The following is a 22589-nucleotide window of genomic DNA, read 5'->3' on the forward strand; positions in this document are numbered from 1 at the left end:
GTGACGGTGAGGTGGTAGAACAGGTAATTGGGCAGCAAACCAATGACCAAGAAGAAAGCATTCTTGATGGAATAATCAGGGAGTTACAGAGAGAACAAGATCTCAGATTAATTAATGAAGGAGATGTTCCACATTTTCCAATCAATAGATCATATTCTGTTAATGGTGGTAAGTAGTTGTACATTTGTGGAAAGTATAAAAGCATATTTCAGTTATTTACTTATGGAAACATTTTTATTAATTTATACTTACAGTATCAGCTATTTTAAAGTACCATGACCCCGTTGTTATTATTTATGACTAAACAATACAGGTAGTATATTTAAATACAGTATTCCCCCTGTGTCAGTGGATTTAAAATCTTTATGTTTATTTCTAGAAATGAAGTCTTTTTTTTTTGTTTGTTTGGTTTTGGTTTTTTTTTTTTTTTTTCGAGACAGGGTTTCTCTGTGTAGCCCTGGCTGTCCTGGAACTCACTTTGTAGACCAGGCTGGCCTCGAACTCAGAAATCCGCCTGTCTCTGCCTCCCGAGTGCTGGGATTAAAAGTGTGCACCACCATGCCCAGCAGAAATGAAGTCTTGGAAGAAGTCTAACCCTTTTGTTGGGGAACCCAATCTATGAAGTGGTTTTTTGTTTGTTTATTTCGTTGTTTTTGTTTTTGAGTAGGAAAATACATTTATTTTCTTTTTATTAGATATTTTCATTTACATTTCAAATGCTATCCCCAAAGCCCCCTATGCCCTCCCCCCACCCTGCTCCCCTACCCACCCACTCCTGTTCCAGGCCCTGGCATTCCTTTGTACTGGGGCATATGATCTTCACAAGACCAAGGGCCTCTCCTCCCATTGATGGCTAACTAGGCCATCCTCTGCTACATATGCAACTATGAAGTGTTTTTAAACATAAACCACCTTAAGCTTAGAAAATACTTTTCCCAGCCCAGAAGTGGTGGTTTGTGCTTTTAATCCCAGCACTTGGGAGGCAGAGACAGGCGGATTTCTGAGTTCAAGGCCAACCTTGTCAACAGAGCAAATTCCAGGACAGCCAGGACTATACAGAGAAACCCTGTCTTGAAAAACCAAAAAAATAAAAAAGTAAACATTAAAAAAAAATACTGTTCCCATAATTGTCCCTTCCTTGTTGAAAAGAATGCAGCATATCATCTCTCTCTCTTGCAGGAATGAGAATATGAGAATAGGCCAGTACACAAAAGCCTGGCCTCCTCTTAGGGCATACAGATAGACTCTTGAACAGACTTACACAGCAGCTTGATTCAAAACTAGTAGAAGTTACTATATGATTATTTAGTAATAATTATCTTTTAAAAAAATTTCCCATTCTACTTTACATGTAAGTGTGTGTACATGTATGTGTGTGTGTGTGTCCATGGGGAAGAACTCAGGTCACCAAGCTTGCGAACAAGCATGGTACTACCCACAATATAAATATTATTATGTATTGCACATCTTTCATTTACTGTGAAATGTGACTATGCACCTAAGATTAATATGTGTATATATTGAATTGTTTTAATTCCAATTTGTCAAGAAATAGGAGTTTTAACTTTAAAAAGCAATCATGAGAATTCTTTTCCTTAGTGCTAGGGTTTGAACTTGGTGTCTTATGTAGCAAAGTCTCCACAAATGAACTTACATCCTGAACCCAGTATTTTTATTTGTGATTAGGTCTTGCTGAGTTGACCATGGTAGCCACAAAGTTGCAGTTATCTTGCTTACCCTACCCAAGGACCTGGAGTTATAGGGTTATAACACTGTTCTTGGTTGTTTCTTTTTCTGTTTACGTAATTAATGTAATTTTTGGTAAAATCATATGTAGGGTTATCCAGAAGTGAGTGAATTATTTAAACTTGAGGCAAAACACAGAATATTTTACTTATTTCACCAAGTTATAATAAAACCATTCTTCATATGGATCTCTTGGAGTATCCAATTCAGTTAAATTTTCTTTAGTGATAATCTCGGATGGCAGAGTTTCTTAGATAGGTAATTTAGACCTTCATTTGTGAAACCAACATATAACTGTACCTCTAACATTAAGTTGCTGTAGATTGAAAATGCATTAGCCACTGGAACCCCACTGACTTCTGTTTGTGATGTTCATTTGTTTGGATTGTTTTCAAGTGTTTATTTTTGTAGCTGAAAATTGCAGTTTCTATTTGTGTTTTATTTGCAAATATAAAAATTACCAAGAAGCTTACTAGAGTAACAAAGCATTCTGTCACTGCATTCTTGTATTGCTTCCTAATCGTGAAAGTGAATTTTGATACTGAAAGTGTTTTGTTAGCTGGATGTGGTGGTTCATGCTTTACATTCTGTCCTGGCTGTAGCTAATGCTTCAGGATCACAGGAGCTTCAAGGTCACAGGCATAGAGAATTTTCAAACAGCCTGGGTTACAGTGTGAGACTGGTTTGTTTGGTTGGTTGGTTTTTGTTTTTTTGAGTTTTTTTTTTGGGGGGGTGGGTCAAGACTGGGTTTCTCTGTGTAGCCCTGGCTGTCCTGGAACTCACTTTGTAGACCACGTTGGCCTCGAACTCAGAAATCCACCTGTCCCAGCCTCCCAAGTGCTGGGATTCAAGGCGTGCGCCACCACCACCTGGCTGAGACTGTTTTTTGTTTGTTTGTTTGTTTAGTTTTGCTTTGTTTGGTGTACACACGCACACATACATGAGTATTCACATGCATAGGGAAGCCACAAATGAATGATAGGTGTCTCCAGTTGCTCTCCTTTTTTTTTTTTTTTTTTTTGTTTTGTGACTGTTTCTCTTGTTCACCAATTCACGAAAACTGGCTGGCCAGCTATCTCCATGGTCTCTCTCAGTTGCTGGGATTATAGGAACATGACACTAGAAGTGTGTGCTAGGGATCCAAACTCACTTTCCTGACTGAGCTATCTAGCTCCCCAGGCCCCACTTGTACGTTTAAAGTTTTTGTTTGTTTTGAAAGTTTTGTAAATTTTACTCTAAAACATTGCTTTTAGAGAGTATCACCCTCAGTAGCCTACACTGGCCTACAATTCAAAATCTACCTCAGGTTCCCAAGAGTTAGAATTGCAGGTGTATAATCCCCCATACCTAGCTAACCCTGAAACATTCTAATGAATTAAACAAAGATAGAATTTGGATTTTAAAAAGATGCATCTTGAACTGTTATTAATACGTAGAGTGAATCTTTCAGATCATCTTTGAACACAGTTTTGTATTGTGTATTTAGCAGGTGTTGATACACAGTGCTTTGAAAGAATTAAAAGAATTATACAAAATTTCAACATGTATTGAGCACTTGTTTTATTTATAACAGCGTAAAAACATGAAGATGGCACAGAAAAACATATATCAGGTGTAATAGTCACTTTCCTATCTCCAGCAGACCTCTCCTCCCCCTTTTCCCTCCTGTCCTCTCTTACTCTGGGTGCTAGGGATTAGATCTAGGGCTTTGCACATCCCAGTCCAGTAATCTAACACTTGTGTACTAGCCCAGAAATCCCGTATTTAAAACTTTTGTTTTGTTTAGAGCGATAATCTACAATACTGGTATGTTTGCTCAGAACATTGTATTTTCTGTGCTTTTGATTCAGCTCTGAGTAGTCCAAATATGGACATACCTTCTTCCCCAAATATTGGCCTTCGGCGTAGTGGCCAAATTGAAGGTGTTCGACAGATGCACAACAATGCTCCCCGGAGCCAGATGGCCACTGAAAGAGATCTCATGGCCTGGAGCCGAAGAGTGGTGGTGAATGAACTAAATAGTGGCGTTAGTAGGTGAGTTGACATGGTAGCTGTCATAAGAAAATTCAAAGCTCTCTATTCACAAGTGATTTAGTTTAAATTAGCCCAGTAATTGAGATATTCTAATCAACTTGCATTATGTATTAGTCTTTGCATATTAACTAATACTAATTAGTTCGTTCTGTAACAAACATCATTTTAAATGAGCTCATCTTTGTGATAAATGCCTTGGAAATATAGAGAATGTGATGCAGTATTGTCAGTGTGTGGGGTTATTGTTTAAGATAGGGTAAGAAATATAATACTAAAAAAGAACTCATAATAGAGTATATGTAAACTAGTAGCATATTGACTGTATTCAACAGTGACTCTTTTAGAATAAGGTCACCAGCTAACTATTGGAGCAGTATGTGTATGCAATGTAGATGTGCTCAAAAATCTCATCGAAATAGCCTTCACTGGTGAAAAGACTTCTTTGGTATCAATTTCAAATCTAGAATCACTATTCTAACTTGTAAAACTACCTTTTATTATAATAACAACAATATAATTAATCACAACTAGAAATAGGATATACATTTATATATATATATATATATAACATACCTCCTAACCAAGTATCAGATATCCCAAAAGTAGCAGTATATATATTTAATTTCCATCTATTTCTCCCTCAGCTTTTTGTTGTGAGTAGTAATCCAGAATGAAAAAAAAAAAGATAGCTAATTTTATGATTGACAACCTGCTGGAATACAGTTGAAAGAATTCCCTAATTGAAAATAGACTCACAAGAGACAGCTATATCTGGCTGGGTGGGTAGGGAAGTGGAGGTGGGGGAGGGTATGGGGGACTTTTGGGATAGCATTAGAAATGTAATTGAGGAAAATATGTTATAAAAATATATATATATATAAAAAGAAAATAGACTAGAAAGCAGGGTCTTAGATATTCACACACTAATTTTCATTGCAGGGTTACTCAAAGTGAACAAGTGGTGGGAAAAAAATCAAATATCAATCAGTAAAGGAGTATGGTAGAATCATACAGTGGTACTTCTCCGGTCACATTCTGGAAACTTGTACCATAAACAAAGATTGAAACTATCTTGCCAGGTGAAAGAAGATATCCACAAAAGAGCAAATATTGTGTAACCCTATTTAACGAAGTATTTAGAGCAGACAAAAGTATAGACATAACAGAGACAAGAGGTTCTCAGAGACTAGAGGAAGAGGAAAATGAACAGTGGCACAGGAAAATGAACAGGAACTGCTTAGCAGTCTTGGAAGTGGGGAAAACCCAGAGTGAGTGGGGACAGAGGTGGGTCGCGGATGTACTGCCACTGACATAATGATGAAAATGATGACAAAAATGATGAAAGTGATCAACTTTTTTTATTTTGAAGTTAAGTTTTGAGATTTGATGTTTAAACTACTGGGCTCTTTTTACTATTTTAACATCCAATATTTTATTAGGGTACAAGAAGAATGTCGAAATGCAAAAGGTGACCTAGAAGTTAGTCTTTATACTGTTGAAAAGAAGAAAAAGCCATCTTATCCTATCCAAAGAGTAAGTTGGAGTCTAATGTTTGCAAATCGTAGCAGCTATGCATCAAGAGGCTGTTTAAGTTGGTGTCTATTTATGGAACTTAATTATAGGGTTACTTATAGAAACAAAATTAAATAAAATATAAAAGATTGTCTTTTATGGTATGTGTTTTGAACTACCATTTTTATATGGTTGAATGCATCTGTAACTTTATTGATTATTCATGCCAATGTAAAACAAATGGTGGATCCACTAAACAAGAGGTGGACAAGCTCATAGATGAAATCCTATCTGTTTCAGTTAATTAAATGTTATTGAAGTAGCTTGCCTTTAGTTGTTTTTATATAAAGACAGAGTTGAGTAGTTATCTGACCTAGAAAGCCAGACATGCTTACATTCTGGCCCTCCACAGATAAACTTTGCTGACCTCTACTGCAGACCCATGCCTAACCTATCTAATAATGTAAGCAAAATCTAATCTGTACATTGGGAAGTACTGGATTCATTTCCCAGTAGATCCTGCTAAGCAATGGGTAGGAGGCCTGCACTGCATTAGGTTGAATAAGCTTATTAATACTTTTCAGTCGCCAGTTAAAAGGCCTTAGAATGTAAACTTTTTCTTCCCAATCACAACACCTCTGGTACAATGTGGTTAAATGGATAGTCTGCAATGATTTTCACTGTTTAAATAAAAGCTAAGCAATGAATTCTGGATTTTAACTAATTTTTCAATATTAATGAACAAAATTGGTGGTAATTATCGTAAATATCTTAAAATATTTGCATATGACTTTGAAACCTGCTTTTACTTTTATATATATTTTTAAGCTTATTTAATGTCTAATATGAGAAGGTTCCTTTCTGGTTTATGATTTGCCAATTATCAGGTTTTTCTGGGAGTGCTAGGTATCTGGTTTAATTTATCTGCTTTAGGCTAGGTATATAAGCATTTAGAGTTTTAGACATTTCATATATGTTGAAGGTGGAACGGAACCAGATACGGAGGTGCACATCTATAATTCCAACATTTTGGGGGCTAGGGTAGGAATAGAAGGAGAGTTGAGGCCAATCTGGATAATGGTAATATTTGCAAATAAGGAACAGAACACGGCCCTTCAAGACTAGTTCAGAAGACTTTTAAGTTTACTTGCTCCTAATGACATATTAAGGCTAAATTTTGCTATGTGGTATTATTAACAATAATGTTTTCTATGTACAGATATTAGGTAATGAATAAATGTAGATATTACATTGAATTTTACTTGTTAAAACTAAGTATCTTTTATTGATGGTCTCATGATGTAACCCTGGAGAGCCTGGAACTTGCTATACAGAACAGACTGGCCTTGAACTCACATAGATTCAACTGCCTTTGTCTCTGCTCTTGGGTGCTGGGATCAAACCACAAAGGTTGCAAAATAATAAAATAATCAGGAGTAATAAAAAGTGAATTATATAGTTATATTTAAATATCACTTTGCTTTTGGTAATTATCTTCAACCTATACACTGTCACCTGCCTAATAGATGTATTATGTATGTATGTGTATATATATATACACACACACACACACACACACACACACACACACACACACACTCAGTTTTATGTTCTTCTTTTAGAATATAATTTCCTTGTCTTTTACAGAATGATTATCAGCCCAGCTGTGGAAGGTCTTTACGAAGGACACAACGCAAGCGACAGCATACTTACCTAACAAGGTCGAACATAGAGCATAATTCACAGGCATCATCTCAAACTTCCGGTGTACAAGAAGATTCAGACAGCTCTTCAGAGGTTAGATCGACTATGATTTATTCAGTGTAACTTTTTTTTTGTCGGTTTTTATTTTGTGCCATCCATTTTAGTTTATGTTTGAAAGGCATCTTGAACAGAAATTTTTAAAGAGGTTTACTCATTAATAAGGCACTTAAGGCAGATTTGGTTATCGCACTTATCCCTTTTGGTTGCCTTTCCTGATTTCTACCTAAGATACAATCTTGGCAATTGTATAGCATATGCCAATGACATATGCATGTGACAGTGATATGATAGTTAAAGGAAATTGTCCAGGTCCTGGACTGAATGCATATCAAGTGACTTCTTTTGTGATTGGGTTACCTCACTAAAGAAGTCACTTGATATGCACTCACTGATAAGTGGATATTAGCCCAGAAACTTAGGATACTCAAGATACAATTTGCAAAACACAAGAAAATCAAGAAGAAGGAAGACCAAAGTGTGGACACTTTGCCCCTTCTTAGAATAGGGAACAAAATACCCATGGAAGGAGTTACAGAGACAAAGTTTGAAGCTAAGATGAAAGAATGGACCATCTAGAGACTGCCATATCCAGGGATCCATCCCATAATCAGCCACCAAACGCAGACACCATCACATACGCCAGCAAGATTTTGCTGAAAGGACCCTGATATAGCTGTCTCTTGTGAGGCTATGCCAGTGCCTGGCAAATGCAGAAGTGGATGCTCACAGTCAGCTATTGGATGGAACACAGGGCCCCCAATGGAGGAGCTAGAGAAAGTACCCAAGGAGCTAAAGGGGTCTGCAATCCTATAGGTGGACCAACAATATGAACTAACCAGTACCCCCTGGAGCTCTTGTCTCTAGCTGCATATGTATCAAAAGATGGCCTAATCAGCCATCATTAGGAAGAGAGGCCCCTAAGTCTTGCAAACTTTATATGCCTCAGTACAAGGGGAACGCCAGGGCCAAGAAGTGGGAGAAGGTGGGTAGGGGAGCAGGGCATGGGGAGGGTATAGGGAATTTTCAGGATAGCATTTGAAATGTAAATAAAGAAAATATCTAATAATAATAAAAAAGAACTGGACTGAAATGTAACGTAAGTAATAGACATAAGGTAAACAGTCCCAGAATTGATTCACTCTGTAATTGGCTTACGTATCCATTTTCTTTTATTACAACCTATTCTGTGGATCATTGAGTGTTGAATTATCTCAGACCTATTATGTTCATTGTGACAATGACCAAAGTATAGCAGTTCTTTTTCTCTTGTTCCTCTTTCCCCAGTCCTATTGTTCTTTTAACATCTCTGTCAGGTGCATAGTAAGAGTTTTATTCGCATTGATGTTATTATAGACTACATTCTTCTTTTTGCTCTTCATGGTTCTTAAATATTTCCCTTTTCCTTCATTAATAATATCTTGACCTTAAAAGGATACTTATGCAATTTTTGTAAAGCATTTTTTTTTAGCTTTTAAGAAGGTTATAAGTGTTTTGAGGTTTAAACAATTTTTCCAAAGTAATAAAATTGTTTATATAAATAAGCAGTATAATACTAGATCTTGTAGAATAGCTATTAGACTTGTATGTAAATTTGACAAATGTGTATAAAAATAATTATGTACATTTTAACTAGAATGTTTGAGGAAGTAATAAAGTGTTATAAATCAAGAAGTTTTTGTTTTCTACATTATGCTAATACTTAGCATATATTTCAATTGCTGTCGCTTTACTATAGGAAGACGAAACTGTTGGCACAAGTGATGCTTCCGTAGAAGACCCTGTTGTTGAGTGGCAAAGTGAAAGTTCTTCCAGGTACTTTCGTGGAGTTGATTGGCTCCAAATTATTCAACATTTAACGCGCAATTAAGATTTTTGTAGGAATTTGACAAAAGCATAGATAAAATAGTATCACAGAAAGGTTCTGTAATTGAAGCCTCCATAGCATATGCTTTTTTCTGACTCCCAGTACATTCTGTGGCTCTCACTGTAGAATTTTTGTGTCCTCTGTCTATAAAATAAGCAGTTTAAATTTATGACTCTGCTTCCTTGCAACTTTATATAATTATTTCAGACTGTGTTTTTGAGACAGGTTCTTACTATGTAGCTCTAGCTATCCTGGAACTCACTGTGTACACCAGGATGGCTTCATACTCACAGAGATCCTGCCTGCCCCTGCAAGTAGTGGCATGGGCTACCACACCTGGCTTCTATTTCAATATTAAAGCTATATCTCTTTCATCATTTCAGCAAAAAGATTCATGTTTATTTTAAATAAGTTTTGTCCTTTGAACAGAGATTTAAAATTCTGTTCAAGAAAATTGAGTATTAAGTTTTTTTCAAGAAGCATTTCATGAAAATCAAATAGTGACCCAAATATTATATTATATTTATTATATTCTTTCTTTTTCAATCCTTGTCATTGTTCATCCATTAAAAAAAGATCCTATTTCCGTTATGAGGTAAAACTATAGTATACTAAGGTATTTATGATTTTGACTTATTTATAGCGATTCATCAAGTGAATATTCTGACTGGATAGCAGATGCTGGGATAAATTTGCAGCCTCCCAAAAGACAAACAAGACAGGCAACACAGAAAATATACAGCAGTTCTGAAGATGAAAATTTGAAATTAGAAGATAGGCAGAAGAAACCTAAACAGACTAAAAAGAAGGTTCGTAATACATAAGTTGTTTATTTTTGCCTTGGATTGTTTTTTGCCTCTGGTATTTGAATTTTTAATAGTGACATTTGATTTTTCTCTAAAAATGACATTGTTTTAGAAGCCAGTTTAATAAAATGTAAGTCGATTTTAACAACTTCAATTTCTTGTTATCAAAGATAGCAGTTAAATGTCATGTTTACAATATGTTATTAAACTAGAACACTGACAACTGCTATTAGAATGTAGCAATGTTCTATGAGAATAGGCCATAATAATATAAAATGGTTATTGTTGTCATTACCCAATTAGAAATTTGTATTCCTTTATGCATTTTACCCATAGAATGGTAGAGTTCTATAAACTTGTGTTTTATCTGACCCCCACTATTCTTTAATGTAGAGACCGTAATGTTTTAATCTGCAAGTTCTTTGAATTTAATTACATGTAACAAGGATTTGCTATTTCTATACTTTCTACTACAAAAGAATCATGGTTCTCTAAAATGTCAATGTATCTTAAATTGAAAATGACTGACGCCATTCACAAATGAGATTCAAAATATATTACTACGCTAATCTACTGTTTTAATAAATCTAAGTACTAGGGGTTGAGCCTACTGCTTCACACGCTACTACTAAACCAAATATACAGCAGCTCATTTCTATACTTTTTCATTTTCAGACAGAATCTCAAGTTGCACGGGCTAGCTAGTAATTTCTTCCTGCCTTTTTGATACTACTATTCATGAGTTTTTTCTTAAGAACTATTATAAGTACTGTAATTCGGTTTTTTGTTTGTTTGTTTTGTTTCAGAAAGGGGGACTTGTTTCTATGGCAGGCGAACCCAATGAAGAATGGCTCGCCCCTCAGTGGATCTTGGATACCATACCACGACGTTCTCCTTTTGTTCCACAGATGGGAGATGAGGTAATTGTTGCCCAATAAAAACCTTTTCTCTTGGAGCTTTAAGAAACTAACACTGGGCTTGAAAGATAACTCAACAATTAAGAGCACTGACTGTTCTTCCAGAGGATCTAGGTTTACTTTCCAGCACCCACATGAAAGCTTACAACTATCTGTAACTCCAGTTCCAGATGATCTGATGACTTCTTCTGGCTTCTGTGGTCACCAGACATGCACATGGTACATGGATATATTCATGCATGTACATAAAATATAATAAACCAACAGTTATAGAAAATATGCTTTTTTTTAAAAAAAAGAACAATTAACATCATTCAATCTTGGGTTCTTATGTTGATTTTATTTTTTTTTAACCTTATTATTGAGAGTATGTGCATAGTTGAAGGACCACACGTGCTCTGGAGCACATATGGAGGTCAGAGGACAACTCTGGCGTTGTTTCTCTCTCTACCTTTTACATGGGTTCTAGGGATTAAACTCAGGTCACACAGCTGCAGGTGCCTTTGCCAACTGAGCCATCTTGCCTGCTCCTGGAAATTCATATTGTAACTGTTACAATTATAAATGTTCCATCTTTGTTTCTTTGTTCAGGTGTGTATTTCTTGAAGAACATGACTCAATATAATTAATTTTTGCATCCTTTGTTTACCTGGTAGAGTGTATTCAACATATTAGATGGTAGATGAAGATGGAGTTAAATTTATTTATGATTGATTTCTAAAGTTCTTAAAACAGTTGGTTTTATTTTTGTTGTGACTTTATAGAATTTAGTGGTACTTTGAGTCCTCATTTAAGAACAACTATTGTTTAAAAGAAATTCAGCCTGGTAGAAAATATGCTCAAGCAAGTATGTCTAAGTCAGAATACCAATGAATATGGTCCAACCCATTTGTGATGTTACATCCCAGAGTCACAAAGGTTGATCGATACCTGTGCTAAATGATAATTACTGAGCCTGTGATTTAATAACTGCTGATACACATTCATAATCAGGCAAATAAAAATGTAATAATTTCCCAATATTGAATTTAATAAAATTCAGTGTTATTCAGTAAGAACTTTCAGTTCCAGAGCTTATAAAGGAGTCTACTGTTCATGTAATCAGTTTTTTAATTACAGTACTACTTACTGCTTTGTCTAACTATTAAGCCCTTGTTATTTTGCCTAGAATAATTGTACTGAAAAACATTATTGTGCCTCAGAATGCTCCTTTTTAAATGTCCAATCAAACTGAGAAATTCTGGTTTGCCCATACTGCTTTTTATAGGTCCTTTCACAACTATATTGTGTCAGTGAGAGTGTGTGTGTGCATGTGTATTATACTACTTTTCCTTAAAGGGAAATATTACATTTTAATACCTTACAATTTCATCTGGTGTCTTGTACTTAGATGTTTTGTCCATATTGAGTATTAGAATGAATATATAACAATGTGTTTAGTTTAGATCTTTAATTTATATGTTTTTTTTATTTTAGTAATATTTAAATTATTTTGCCGTTTTGATTGATAGAGTATGTTCATGTATTTTTTGGTGCTTATATAATAGGACTTTATCCTATCACCAGTTTGAAAGGTAAACTTCTAAACTATGGCATTGGTAAAATTGTGTTCTCTCCCAAATCTAATCCTCCCCTAGCTTTTGGTGCTCCTCAGAATCCTTGGTGTTCCTCCTCCTGTGGCAGCATTCCTTCAGTTTCTGTCCTACCTTCACATGGCAGTCTTCCCTCTAGTTCTCTCTGTATCCAACTTTCTTATATGGACAGTTACTAGTTTAGGGATCACCTACACCTGCTGTGAGCTCAAGTACTCTTCATTGAGTGATTGTATCTACAATGATACTATTTCCCTAGTAAGGTCCCAGATTCCCTCTATGTGTGTGGCAAGGAGGGGAGGGCTTGGAGGGTGTTGGTGAGACTCTGCGTGTCTGTTCAGTGTCACAGCCAACCCCTGCATTTGAGAATGGAGAACTAACAGCTTAGGAGCATTGCATTGAGGACAAGGAGACGAGAACTTGCCTCAAGGGCTGTCACTGTGGCTGTAAGACCATAAGGGGCTCAGAGGGGAATTCATTTTCTTCAGTGGTCAGCTAGTGCTAACATGAACACTTACAACAGAACTCTCTCAGAGAATTTATCTTTAAAATTATTTCATTTAAATACGGTATGTTGTCATTTTCCTAGACAGCTTCACTTTAAGAAAAAAAAATCCTGATGGATGTACACAAAACTGGCTACATTTCAACAAATTGTTTAAGCTTATAAGTAGTATTCTTAATATCTACATTTTAAAGTATCATGGTACATAGTAGCTTTCCCTACAACACTTTCAAGAATGTTATGTTTTGGTTGATTCCCCCTCCCATTCTTATCTCTCATATCTTCCTGCCCTAAATCTCCCCTTGAACCCTTCCACTCTTAGTATTCATCTTCTTTAATGTCACAGGTGTCTTTTTGCCCTCCCCTCCCCCTCCCTTGAGACCTGTTTTTCTCTCTCACAGGCTTCTCTTTTCTTCAGTTGACTTTTGCAGCTGCTTGGGAGGGAAAGACTGCATATATTATTTAATGCAGTGTAAAAACAGCACAGGGGTAGAGAGATGTGAGTGTTGAGTGAACATCAGGAAAAAAAATTTTTCATTGTATTTCATTGTATTTTATGTGTAAAGTTAAAATAGAATATGACTGTGTGGTACATCATTTTCTGTTTCAGCTTATTTACTTTAGACAAGGACATGAAGCTTATGTGCGAGCTGTAAGGAAATCAAAAATCTATAGTGTTAATTTACAAAAACAGCCATGGAACAAAATGGATCTCAGGGTAAGTTTGCCTAGTAGGCAAGAATTCAATTGAAAGAGTTTGAGGATTAAGTTGCTTTAAGCTTTTTTTCTGTGTCTCAGTTTCATGGATATTTTGGTGATGGTGTATATCCAAAATTAATTATTGCATGCTGTTTTGTAGAATGGACAATATACATTTCTTAAAATTTGTATGCTAGGGTATAGTGCTTCATGCCTATAATCTTAAATGGTGGGAAACTGAAGGGGAATTGCTGGGAAGTAATGCCAGCCTTGACTACAGAGTGAATTGCAAAGCAGCCTAACCTATAGTGTTGAGACTCAATATCAAACAATACAAAATAGAACAGTAATTTAAAAATAAATATGTTATGGGCCTAGAGAGAACACTCCATGGTTAAGAGCACTTACTGAGGACCTGAATTCAGTTCCCAGTACTCACGTGATGGCTTAGAGCCATCAGTAACTCCAGTTCCAAGGGATCTGATGTCTGTGTCTGGCCTCCCCAGTCAGCAGACATTCACACACTGCACGGACACACACTCAGGCAAAGCAGGCATAGACATGAAATAAGTGTTGAAACAAGTTTTAGACTGTGTGTTCTCTTATTTGCCCCATTTTTCTGTAAGTTTTGGGTCTTCTTGTTTTTGCCATCCCTCAGCTTCAGAAATGCAGATATTTCCTGGTTTCGAGCATTTTCCCTAGCAACAGTTGTGTACATTCCACAATAAACCCTGTGAAGTGCAGACATTCTCCTGGCTCTCATAGTGAGGTTAAATATCAGAAAGCACAAGAAGCTTAGAGGCTTGTTATTCTGAGGGATCATCTCTCTTAATATACGTACATTGCTTCATAACATCAAGTAAGATACAGTTATTTTATGTTGAAGAATTTTATGTCAGATACTATGAATTCATTCTTTGTCAGATATAAAATATGTTCAGGCTGGCATAGGTGTATATCTTTCCTATTTGAGTTTTATTTGTGTTTTTGTTCTGACTTGATAAAAAAACAAAGGGCAGTTTTAGTATGATTTTCTGTGGGAAATGAATAGTTGCTGTTTGTGTTGAAGGACAAAAAAAAAAAAAAAGTCCGGAAATTCATCTAGATATTTAGCTTAGACATTTGCAGATAGAATATGAATGTTTTTAGGTATTAAAATTTCAAGTCATCTTTATCGGATTAACTCTACTGCCTGCTTTTTTTTCAGAATCAGATGAGAATTAGATACTTGCCTAGAACCAAGAAAATGGATACACTTTCTGTCTTGTTTCTGTTCATAACTCTGTGTTTCTAAGATATGATAGGAGGGTAGTAAGTATAAGGTAGAAAAGCACAGGCTTTGGAATAATAATACCTAAGTTTCAACCCTACCTCTTCTATATGCTTATGTATAATTTTAATTAAGTTGTTGATTTAAGAAGATTAGTTCTTTATTTTTTAAATATGATTAATAAACTAAGATTGTAACATTAAAAAACTATATGTTTAAAAAATCTTATCATCTCATGGACCATCTAGAGACTGCCATATCCAGGGATCCACCCCATAATCAGCTTCCAAACGCTGACACCATTGCATACACTAGCAAGATTTTGCTGAAAGGTCCCAGATATAGCTGTCTCTTGTGAGACTATGCTGGGGCCTAGCAAACACAGAAGTGGATGCTCACAGTCAGCTATTGGATGGATCACAGGGCCCCCAATGGAGGAGCTGGAGAAAGTACCCAAGGAGCTAAAGGGATCTGCAGCCCTATAGGTGGAACAACATTTTGAACTGACCAGTACCCCGGAGCTCTTGACTATAGCTGCATATGTATCAAAAGATGGCCTAGTCGGCCATCACTGGATAGAGAGGCCCATTGGACACACAAACTTTATATGCCCCAGTACAGGGGAACGCCAGGGCCAAAAATGGGAATGGGTGGGTAGGGAAGTGGGGGGGAGGTTATGGGGGACTATTGGGATAGCATTGGAAATGTAATTGAGGAAAATACGTAATAAAAAAAAAATCTTATCTCAAACATGTACATGTAAGTTTGAATGATTATACATTGCTTTTGCTAATAGTGTGGATGATTTGTTTTAACTAGATAGTCTCGCAATCCCGAGAAATTTAATTTTTGTAAATCATTTTTTATTATTTTTGAGATTATAATATAATCCCATCACTTCACCCTTCTCATCCTGCTAATTTCTTCTATGTAACCCCTTGCTTCAGGGCTGACCATTTGGATTTAGAATTATCTTGTCTGCATCCAATCGGTCTTCTTTTCCCCGGAGAAGACTATTTCTCCCACACTTGGCATTAAGGAATTGCCTCTAAAGTTCCTTTTTCAGGGTTAAGGCCTTGTGAGCTTTACCCCTTTCATGTTAGCATATCTGTCGCTGTCTAAAACGCAGAGTTGTAGAACATACTGCCAAGTGATACAGGCCCAATACAGTTCTCACACCAAGGTTCAGGAATCACTGAGGAAGAGGCAAGCAGAAAGACTCTAAGAGCCAGAGGAACAGAGAGTTTGCTGTGAAAACTTGTATCTTCTGGAAATGTCAGAAGTTTTTTGTTTGTTTGTTTGTTTGAGTATTTGGCTGATGTGCACCCAAGACCTGTATATTAAGGGTAATACTTAAGATCATAAATTCTGTAGCGCTTTCTTAAAAGAATTTGCTGGTTTGTCTTGTTTATAGTCCTGCCCTAAATGACAACCTGTTTAGTAGGCTTTGTTTGTTTGTTTCTTTTTTATAATTCTTATTTGAATCAGCTTTCATATGCATGTGTGTTAGATGTTTTCCTGGCATGGCACACATGTGGAATTTAGAGGACAACTTTTAAAAGTTGTTTCTTTTTACACACTATTGGTTCAAGGACTTTTATCCACTGAATTATCTTACTGACTTTTACTGTTAAATCTACCTTCAACTGATGTTCCTATCTGATGGATTTTTAGTTGACTTTTTTTTTTATTCAGCAAGTTATATTGTGTGTGTGTGTGTGTGTGTGTGTGTGAGTGCGCACATGTGCACATGCTCGCATATATATGCATTTAACTTTAATAAAGCAAAGGAAACCAAGAGAATGGTGAGACATGGGAGGGCCTGAAAGGTGGAAGAGGAAGCAGGGAGGTGGTGTAATTAAATTTTAGTTAAAAATAAAAAACATAACTAGCTTGTGGTGATGCATGCCTTTAATCCCAACACTTGGGAGGCTGAGGCAGGTGGACCTATGTGAATTCAAAGGCAGCCTGGTTTATAGAATGCATTCCAGTATAGCCAAGGCTACACAGAAAAAACATCTTAAAGCCACCCACACCCCCATAGAAGAAGTAAAATATCTTTAAATGAAAATAAAGTTTGTTAGTGCTACTGCTGCTATTTTAGACACTATTAACAGTTTAGAATTTAGATAATTTAAGTTATTTGGGCAATAATGAAGTATATTAATGAAAGGTAGTCATATATAGAAAAATAATGTATTGGTGTTTCTATGTATAGGAGCAAGAATTTGTGAAGATTGTAGGAATCAAATATGAGATTGGACCACCTACGCTATGCTGCTTGAAACTTGCATTTTTGGATCCAATTTCAGGCAAAATGACTGGAGAATCTTTTTCCATTAAGTAAGTCGCTGTTTCTGATTCTGTGTTTGTTTGGATGAATTTTAATATCCATCATTATTAATGTATTTAATATTCAGTCAGTGCCTCAAAAGCAATGAGAGAGGAAAATACTTTAGCATTGCTACCTGGTTTATAATTATAAAGTTCTGAGTTTAGTTCCTGAAGCCCTGTATATTATATGTTATGCAAGAGTAAATGAGTAAATGCAAGTATGGGTGAACTGACACATGAGCAAAGTGAGTTAGTTAATCTGCTCATGTGAAATGGACACACTTAAATGCTGATATTTTCTTAGGGATCAAAGCTTGAAACATAGTAGTGGATGTTATTTTTGTTAATAATAATACAAATCATAATGACTGTTTGTGGATCTAATTAAACTTAAGATCGATGGGAATGAAAAAGATTAATCCATATAGTTTTTAGGCAGGATCTCACTTTGTACCCCTGGCTGGCCTTGAAAGCGCTTCCCAAGTGCCCAGGGTTACTGTTGTGTGCTATCATGCCTGGCAATCCATTTTTTTTTTTTAATTTTGATGAAGATCTTCACACTAAACTTTTTAAAGCATTTATTGATGTCTTCATGTTTTTTTAAGTAAAGGCATTCTGGAGACCACGGGGTTTACAAAATTTTGCAATGTCAAATATTTATCCTTGGAAGTATAACATGTGATAAGTGCTATTATATTACAATATTAGATTCTACTGTGCTTTATTTTCTGTATAGGTATCATGACATGCCAGATGTCATTGATTTCCTTGTGTTACATCAGTTTTATAATGAAGCCAAAGAAAGAAACTGGCAGATTGGTAAGTATAGAATTGTCACTTAAAATTACTAACCTTGAAATACAGTATTAACCCTGTTGTTTTTCACATTAATTTATTTATTTAATCACTTCACATCCCAAGCATAGCGCCTCTCTCCTCCTATACCTCCTCACACATGACTCCTTACCCCATTCCCAAAAAGTTAAATGGATAAGACAAACAAAAATAAATAAACATAATGTTAAATAATGTTCTACACTTTGTGTGATATTTATAAGTGCTTCACCCTTGTCCTTCATTCACCTTGTATGATTTTACTTTCCTATGTCCAGTTGTAGAATGAAGATACAAAATTAGAAATACCAAAGATAATAACTCATAATTTTTAGGTTGTTCCTCATTCTCAATAATCCAACAACTTCTCACACAGTCACAATTCCTTATAGCTTCAGATGTCAGTTTTTCCAGTGAATAAGCTGTACCTCCCTTCTATCCCATGGCGGCTTGTAGCTTGAGTTCTGGCAGCTGCTACATAGTAGCCTAACAGTGTGACAAGGCCTACTACATTAGTCACCTCAATTTACCTCACTGTACTAGCTCACATAATCCCAAAAAGAAAGGAGAATATAGTAGTGCAATGGAAGACTTTTAAGAGAGACCATATCACAGACTTGTAGTATTTTATATTTTAAATGTTTTATTATATTATTTCTAATCTCTTACTAAGCCATTTATAAAATTTATAAAATTCACGAGTTATGTATGATGATGATAAATACAATTCTATTTCTCTTTTTTTAAAAATACATCATAATTTGAATGGGAACAGAGCTTATTCTCTGTTTGTTTGAATTCATTATAGGTGATAGATTCCGCAGTATAATAGATGATGCCTGGTGGTTTGGAACTGTGGAAAGTCAGCAGCCTTTTCAGCCAGAATATCCTGATAGCTCCTTCCAGTGTTACAGTGTTCAGTAAGTTTAGTTCATTTGTGCCTTTGACAAATAAGTGTTCCATTATATCAACTTTTTTCTTGTAAAATGTTTTTCTATTACATCATTGTATCCTTTCCTATAGATTAATTTTAGGTATAATCTTCATCATCAAAAAAAAATGTAACTACTGTGAAGAGTGGGCTTCTGCCCTCTTAACTTTTCATTGCTGTAGCATATTTTCTCTATCAGTGGTGCATTCCTGTCTTTATGTAAGCTGAGTTGTAGTGTCATGAATATTATGTTGCTGTTTTCTGAATTTCACCCTCAAGAAATCATGCAAATTATGTTACCAGATGAATGGAAATGCTTGGGAATGTGATTTGCATCTTCTTCTTTTGTTGATAGCTGGGACAATAATGAAAGAGAAAAGATGAGCCCCTGGGATATGGAGCCGATTCCAGATGGAAGTAAATATACCTTTAAAGATGAATTATCATTCTTAGAAAAGCAAAGTAGTAACAGTTTGATGTTGAATACTTATTGTTTTGTTTCTTTTTTTTCTTATTCTGTACCTAGCTGCTTTTCCAGATGAAGTTGGTGCTGGTATTCCTGTGTCCCAGGAAGAACTAACTGCATTGCTCTACAAACCCCAGGAAGGAGAGTGGGGTGCTCATTCCAGAGATGAGGAGTGTGAACGAGTTATTCAGGGCATCAACAACCTTCTTTCCCTGGGTATAGTGATTATGCAAAAAGACTAGGCCAGGAGTGGGGAGCTTGAAAGGCCAGCAGAATCTTAAAGTCTGCACAACAGCTAAAGTTCATCACAGTATAGTTCACATTTAATTCAACAGGCACAATGAGTTGAGTTAACATTTATATATGCTTGGTTAAGGCAGTAACTAGTAAATATTTTCATCGCTCAGGAGGTGTGGGGTAAGAGCTAAGGCAAGGACATAAGTATCCTTTTCATTTTTGAGTCATTTTGGCTCTCTAGCTATTTTCTGAGCCTGACTTTGGAGGGGTTTTCTTGGTAAGACAGTGGGTGAGTAATGTATTTTATCCACATAAATTGTTTTTATTTTTTTAAATACATCACCAGAGTAGTTTGGCACTTATTCAGGAAAGACATACTGAAATTTGGCAAGTGTCTTGCTTAATTTTGTTTCATTTTATTGAATTTGAAGCAATATTTCATATATAATTCAAAGATACCATAAACAAGAAAAAGCGACTTATTTATTATTTGAAACATTATTGTCTTAAAAATTAGGTATATTGTCCTTTGGTCTTGTTATGTGTGGGTATTAACTACCAGGAAATGTTGGTCTCTTTATTAACTAGGTTTTTAAAAATTTGTTGACTTTCGTAGATTTTGCCAGCCCTTTTGCTGTTCCAGTGGATCTCAGTGCCTACCCTTTGTATTGTACTGTAGTTGCTTATCCAACTGACCTCAATACCATCAAACAAAGACTTGAAAATCGCTTTTACAGGTTTGTTTTGTTTTATGATTTATTACAGTAATCAATTTTTTTTGGTGCTTGTGCCTTTTAAAATCTGCTTTTTGATGTCTGATATAGTCATCCAAAAACATACTCCAAAGTCCCTTCTATTGTCACATGTGCCAACTAAAATTGTATATGGAAAAAAGCATGGAAAACATATGTAGCACAATTATGTGAAACACAAAATCTATATTAAATTGAGTTTACTAAAGGCAGATTAGGGAGTATATTAATGCCTAGATGATCAAGATGCTACAGTGAATATGCTGCATATTTTAAAACCTCCTTGGAGAATTAACAATAGACAATTAAGTTTAATTGCTAGATATATAAATAGACCAAGTGATTTTGTTCTTTATTTTAGCTTAGGAGAGAAGTTACTATGAGAGGGCTTTGGAGGTCAGTTCTTGTTCCTTTGTTCAGTCACACTCACCTTACAGTAACTGCAGTATTCCATGAGCTAGTTAGTGTACCTCTGGTACTTGAGAAATATGCATATTTTATAAAATAGATATTTATTTCATTTGATAATATATTTCAAACATAGCTAGATGAAAATGTTTTATTTTCCACAATATAGGGGTCTTTCCACCTTTTTGGGTGCCTTTCCTAAAACTAAATGTGATTTTGATTTACCAATGCATTTTGCGCTTTTTGTTTGTTTGTTTGTTTTATCTATTTATTTATTTATTTATTTATGTGTGTAAATGTTGGGGGAGGGTCAGCAGAAGAGCTACATTTGTGGTACCGCACACATACAGAGGTCAAAGGACAACTTTCAGGTGTTGCTTCTCTCATACTGTGTGATCCTTAGCATCAAGCTCTGGTTCTCAGGTTATCCATTGAGCCATGCTGATGTTCTAAGCCTGCATAAATCATATATATGATTGTCCTGTACATATATTTAAATACCTTAGGCATACCATGATAAAGTGCCTCATAGTCTATCAATGCATATTCTTAGAATATAATTCAAATGTATCAGCCAATACTAACAGGATTTTTTTTTTATTTCATAGGAGAATATCAGCATTAATGTGGGAGGTACGCTATATTGAACACAATGCTAGGACTTTCAATGAGCCAGATAGTCCCATAGTTAAAGCAGCCAAAATTGTGACTGATGTCCTACTTCGGTTTATTGGGTAAGAAGTGTCATCTTCAATAGAGACAAACATCCTATTTTTTAAATAGTGGGATGTAGTTTGCCTTACTTATCTTATTTCTTAGGGATCAAAGCTGTTCTGATATTTTGGATACTTACAATAAAATCAAAGCAGAAGATCCAAACAGCAGCGATCTGGAGGAGGTAAGGGTCACAGCTTTATGATTATGATTGCATTTCTTTTCTGGTCTTTGAGGCATAGAAAATGTTAGTGTAAATATTGCAATTGGTTATAAGTAGTGAAAGCTTTCGGAAGGTGGCTGAACATTGGAATCTTTTATATTAAGCCCTTTTGACCTGGATTCCGATGTTATATACCAAAAATATACTGGTGCTATCTACACGGTGTAGTGAGAAACAAGTACCAATCATACCTTCAAATGCAGTACACTTATTTATATGATCAAAAATCAATACTGATTTTTAGCCCTTAATAAAAAGACAAAGCACTTAGCATTTTATTTCTTTTGGTTATTTTTCTTGGTGAAAACTCAGCTGACTAGAAAATAATCTATTTTAGTACACCTAAATGTCATTTATAATAAGGACAATGTGATATAGGAGTTAAATATTAACCTATTTAACTAACCTAAATATTAATCTAAGGAAAATTATTCATTTTTCCTTCTACTTTTATAACCTTTACCATAAATGTATTTTAATTTAGGATTTGATGCCATAATTTCTTTACAAACTAGTACTACTGTTTTGCTTAGAATAAAAAGTTAAGGCAAATTGTTAACAGATTGATTTTCCCTATCCATTCTGTAGTTTTTCCCTTCACTAGTTGTACCTGGGTCTCTACACTGTGTTATCAAACCAATTTCTCAGAGACATGCTTAACTGAATTAGTACAAATGTATATTTCCTGTAGGGAACTAATTCTTGAAATAGCAATGTTTCATTGGGAATATTTTGTAATCATAGTATATCATATGAATGAGTCACATAGAATTCACGTGGAATAAGTTGTTTTAAATACTCAGACTTATTTAAGTAGAAAGTTTCACGTGTTTCCTTATTCCCTATTCTAGTTTAAAAAGAAAGCCTTTTCAGTTCTTCTCCCAATGTGTTTTCTAATCTGTACATAGCATATTGCCAGCAGTTGGAGTGAATCTCCCTCCCACATTTGTTCTGATGTCTGATCCAATGAAGAAAAGTTAG

At 35.4% G+C, this 22589-nt stretch overlaps 1 protein-coding gene across 2 annotated transcripts in view; it reads left to right on the forward strand.

Moving 5' to 3' along the window:
• The window catches only part of Brwd3 (bromodomain and WD repeat domain containing 3), a 97857-nt gene that overhangs the window by 56193 nt on the left and 19075 nt on the right, over nucleotides 1–22589 (forward strand). For both annotated transcript variants that reach the window (XM_021153018.2, XM_085838050.1), the window contains exons 18-33: nucleotides 1–168; nucleotides 3597–3780; nucleotides 5220–5313; nucleotides 6940–7089; nucleotides 8792–8868; nucleotides 9564–9729; nucleotides 10533–10646; nucleotides 13351–13458; nucleotides 16928–17052; nucleotides 17780–17862; nucleotides 18686–18797; nucleotides 19164–19225; nucleotides 19335–19490; nucleotides 20128–20248; nucleotides 21280–21405; nucleotides 21491–21569. In XM_021153018.2, coding sequence (XP_021008677.1) covers nucleotides 1–168; nucleotides 3597–3780; nucleotides 5220–5313; nucleotides 6940–7089; nucleotides 8792–8868; nucleotides 9564–9729; nucleotides 10533–10646; nucleotides 13351–13458; nucleotides 16928–17052; nucleotides 17780–17862; nucleotides 18686–18797; nucleotides 19164–19225; nucleotides 19335–19490; nucleotides 20128–20248; nucleotides 21280–21405; nucleotides 21491–21569 — 1925 coding nt within the window. The remainder of the gene's footprint in view (nucleotides 169–3596; nucleotides 3781–5219; nucleotides 5314–6939; nucleotides 7090–8791; nucleotides 8869–9563; nucleotides 9730–10532; nucleotides 10647–13350; nucleotides 13459–16927; nucleotides 17053–17779; nucleotides 17863–18685; nucleotides 18798–19163; nucleotides 19226–19334; nucleotides 19491–20127; nucleotides 20249–21279; nucleotides 21406–21490; nucleotides 21570–22589) is intronic.

This window comes from Mus caroli, unplaced genomic scaffold (assembly GCF_978045245.1).
Source record: "Mus caroli unplaced genomic scaffold, Mus_caroli_1 scaffold_5, whole genome shotgun sequence".
Classification (NCBI taxonomy): domain Eukaryota; kingdom Metazoa; phylum Chordata; class Mammalia; order Rodentia; family Muridae; genus Mus; species Mus caroli.